We start from the raw sequence: 3,134 nt of genomic DNA on the forward strand, positions 1-3,134 counted from the left end.
TAATAAACCAGGTAATGGCAGGTGCAGAAAACAGCAGCATCCAAAATACATTGTATTGTCCAAAATACGTCAAGAACTCACCCAAATGAGCAAATTCCATGAGATTCCACGTTTTATACTGGATTCCATGTTAATTCTGTGATTCTAACTGCAGTTTCCGCATTGTGGAAAGCAGCCCTACATATCTCAGTCCTATTTTTATTTTTTAAACACCTGAGAAATTTTTCCACGTACCTCCTATAATATGGTCACATACCCCTGGTTGTGAATCATTGGTCTAAGTGCTAACAGATCACTTAACTGTGAAAAGCATTGTGTTTACCAAAATGGCTTCACACCTCTTCCTAAGATGATCTTAGTTTTAAACTCTGTCATAAAAGGCAATAAGCAAATCAAGGTTTTATTTGTTAAATGAAGAAGTTTTTTATTGAAGAGTAGTCTGGGCTTGTAAAAAAAAAATCAAAAGCAAGAATTTTACTGCAGCCAAATTTTTGTCAGCGGTGTCATTTTCATCCGAAAATTTGTGACTCTCTGCCCACAGACTGCACCGCCGAAGATCAGCTTTAGGTTTCAGCTAAGTTAGATTTACGAAAATACAAATTGCTTACCGGCTTATTGCCTCCACAGAGTTTGGTGTTTGAACAGGTGCAGATGAAAGGGCCACGCAGGTGATGGAGCTGTGTGCAGAGGAATGACCATCCTGTGACTCACCTGAGCTGCGGCCAGCTGCCTCCTGATCAAAGCCACTTCCACTCGCCTCTTCGCCGGTGACAACAGACACACACACACACACACACACACCGCTGGATGTTTTCACCAGATGAGACGTCAGCGAGACGTGTTGTTGGGGTGATACGTTTCTCTGGATTAATTGACACACCTGGCTTTAATTCACACAGACAGTGTTGATCGTCTCATCAGAGATCCATCAGCGCTAAGCTGCAGCTGTCTCACTCAGAACCAAAAAAAATAAAGTGTTAATAATCTTCCTGTCTTGACTGTTAATGTGCTGATGTGCATGCTTCAGTCTGACGTGGAAAAATCCTTGAAATGTTCAAGAATTCTTTCCTTTGAATCAAAACTTTATTAGGAGAGGATGGGTGGAATGGAAATATTTAACTGAGGGGTTGTCGTCGATTTGAATTTTGTGTTGAAGTTTTATTTTGTTTCCAGAATGCACCAAAGTTGGAGTGAATAAGCTAAAACTTGTAAAGAAAGTCCCATAGAGATAAATCAACCACGTAAAGCAACCACCAAGTTATTAGGAACTGAAAACAGATAAACATGTTTGACTTGGGARCTGTTTTTCGGGGTCTGTTGCCCTTTTGTTTATTTTCACGCGACAGAACCGAGCAACTGTTTTCACCTCATCTGTTGCATCGGTTTGTTTCTGTGATGCTTGTCGACTTTGAAACTGGTCAGGCTGTCGAAAGACTTCCTCCGCGGGGATTCGGAGGCCTAAAAGTGTTGCAACTTGTCTTCGGTTTGAAATCTGGGCACACGTCCGATGGAGCCTCGTGACYAATTCGGTTATGGCGATGATGCAACACTGCTGTACAAATATTCGGATGAATTTTCTCTGCATTCCCATAAARCAGGTTCTGCTGTGTGTTTGGATGTGTTTGGACCAGGTAGGAGGAGGGAACTAAGGTGAGACCACCTCCTACTTAAGCATTGACTTCACTTTTCAGGCGACACCTTCTACCTGTTCTTAGTGCCTCAGAAACATACAGCAGCTCCACGAGTTGAGAGGTCACTGCTTCTTTTGTCTACATTGCTACCTGGGATGATAGGATGCATTTTGCTGCCCTAAAACCATCCTTTTAGACTCTAACTCTTCAGCAGACCAGCTTTAAAAACTGGACTCCTTATTTTGTGGACATGTTTGGCCCAGGGCAAATGGTTTCCACGCTCCTTCCTGCAGTTTTTCATTCACCCGCGGCTCATTTTTTCCCCGCGTTCCCAACCAGACTGGTCTCACCCCCTCAAATCCTGCTCCCAGGGCCGTTTTTCAGCTACGAATCCCTAAGGAATTATCTTCAMCCCGAGCCGTGCAAGGAAGCTTTGCTGTTGGCCACACAGGCGGTTGGAATTGGGCCTCTATCAGAAAACACAGGTGAGTTCAAACTCTAATGACTAATAATACTGGGAGTGTTCAGATAGAGTTCAGCCAAACGGGTGCTTACGGCTTTAAGTCTCTGAGCATCAGTGTAAATGTTTACAAAAGACTGACTAACAGCTTGTAACTAACAATCAATTATCACGCAGTGTTAAAATGGGTCTAACGATTGCGGAGCTAATTATCCAATTTAGAGCCATTAGTTTCCTGTCACCCATTGGCGATTGTTTAATTGGTGCTTGTGCTGCCTTTCCAGATGAACAGAGGCCAGCGAAGCAGCGGCGTGCGCGAGCCAACTACAGCAGCTGGCAGCTGGAGGAGCTGGAGAAGGCGTTCGAAACCACCCACTACCCAGACGTCTTCATGAGGGAGGCCCTGGCCCTCAGACTGGATCTGATCGAGGCCAGAGTTCAGGTACGGGGAGGGGGCAGCGGGTTCCTCCTGGGTCCGTCGTCTTCATGCAGCTCAGTTTCCAGTTCAAGTCTAAATGAAGCTGTTCGGCTCAGTGTTCTTCTTTTCACCTCAACAAACTCACGATAAATACAAATATTGTTCATTCTAGACATTATCAATTTATTTTTTCAAAATTTGAAATAATACCAAGACTGTGTGTCGTCTTGGATGTTACACCAATATTTTACAAGRTCAGCTAACACAGTATTCCAGTAATCTTCAAATAAAAGGTCATATCTTTAATGTTTTCTTTATTTTACAAATCTATAGATAATTCAACCTAAAGTTACACATTTTAGTCTTAATTAAACTTTATTGAGCCATGCCAGTTATTGTATATTTAAACTGAATAATTTGTCTTCCGTCTTTATTGTGCTTATTTACTGACCTCCTGCTCTTATTTTTAAATAATTTTGTGCTGTTCATTTCTTTTCTTTTRTTTTTTCCTGACTATTTTTATAGTTAGCTTTTATGGACTTTTAATTTCTAATGTTGACTCACTGAGTCTTGTTTTATTGTTTTTTATTCTTAACTTTTAAGGATGACAATACATTTTTATAAT

General features: G+C 41.6%; 1 protein-coding gene across 1 annotated transcript in view; it reads left to right on the top strand.

Annotated features, from left to right (window-relative positions):
* The first annotated feature begins 527 nt into the window (after window positions 1–527).
* Window positions 528–3,134, top strand: part of si:dkey-43p13.5 (visual system homeobox 2) — a 3,890-nt gene continuing 1,283 nt past the window's right edge. The window contains exons 1-2 of the mRNA XM_014022029.1: window positions 528–2,116; window positions 2,376–2,533. Of these exons, the coding sequence (XP_013877483.1) occupies window positions 1,882–2,116; window positions 2,376–2,533 (393 nt within the window). The 5' untranslated portion in view covers window positions 528–1,881. The remainder of the gene's footprint in view (window positions 2,117–2,375; window positions 2,534–3,134) is intronic.

This window comes from Austrofundulus limnaeus, unplaced genomic scaffold (assembly GCF_001266775.1).
Source record: "Austrofundulus limnaeus strain Quisiro unplaced genomic scaffold, Austrofundulus_limnaeus-1.0 Scaffold4, whole genome shotgun sequence".
Lineage (NCBI taxonomy): Eukaryota > Metazoa > Chordata > Actinopteri > Cyprinodontiformes > Rivulidae > Austrofundulus > Austrofundulus limnaeus.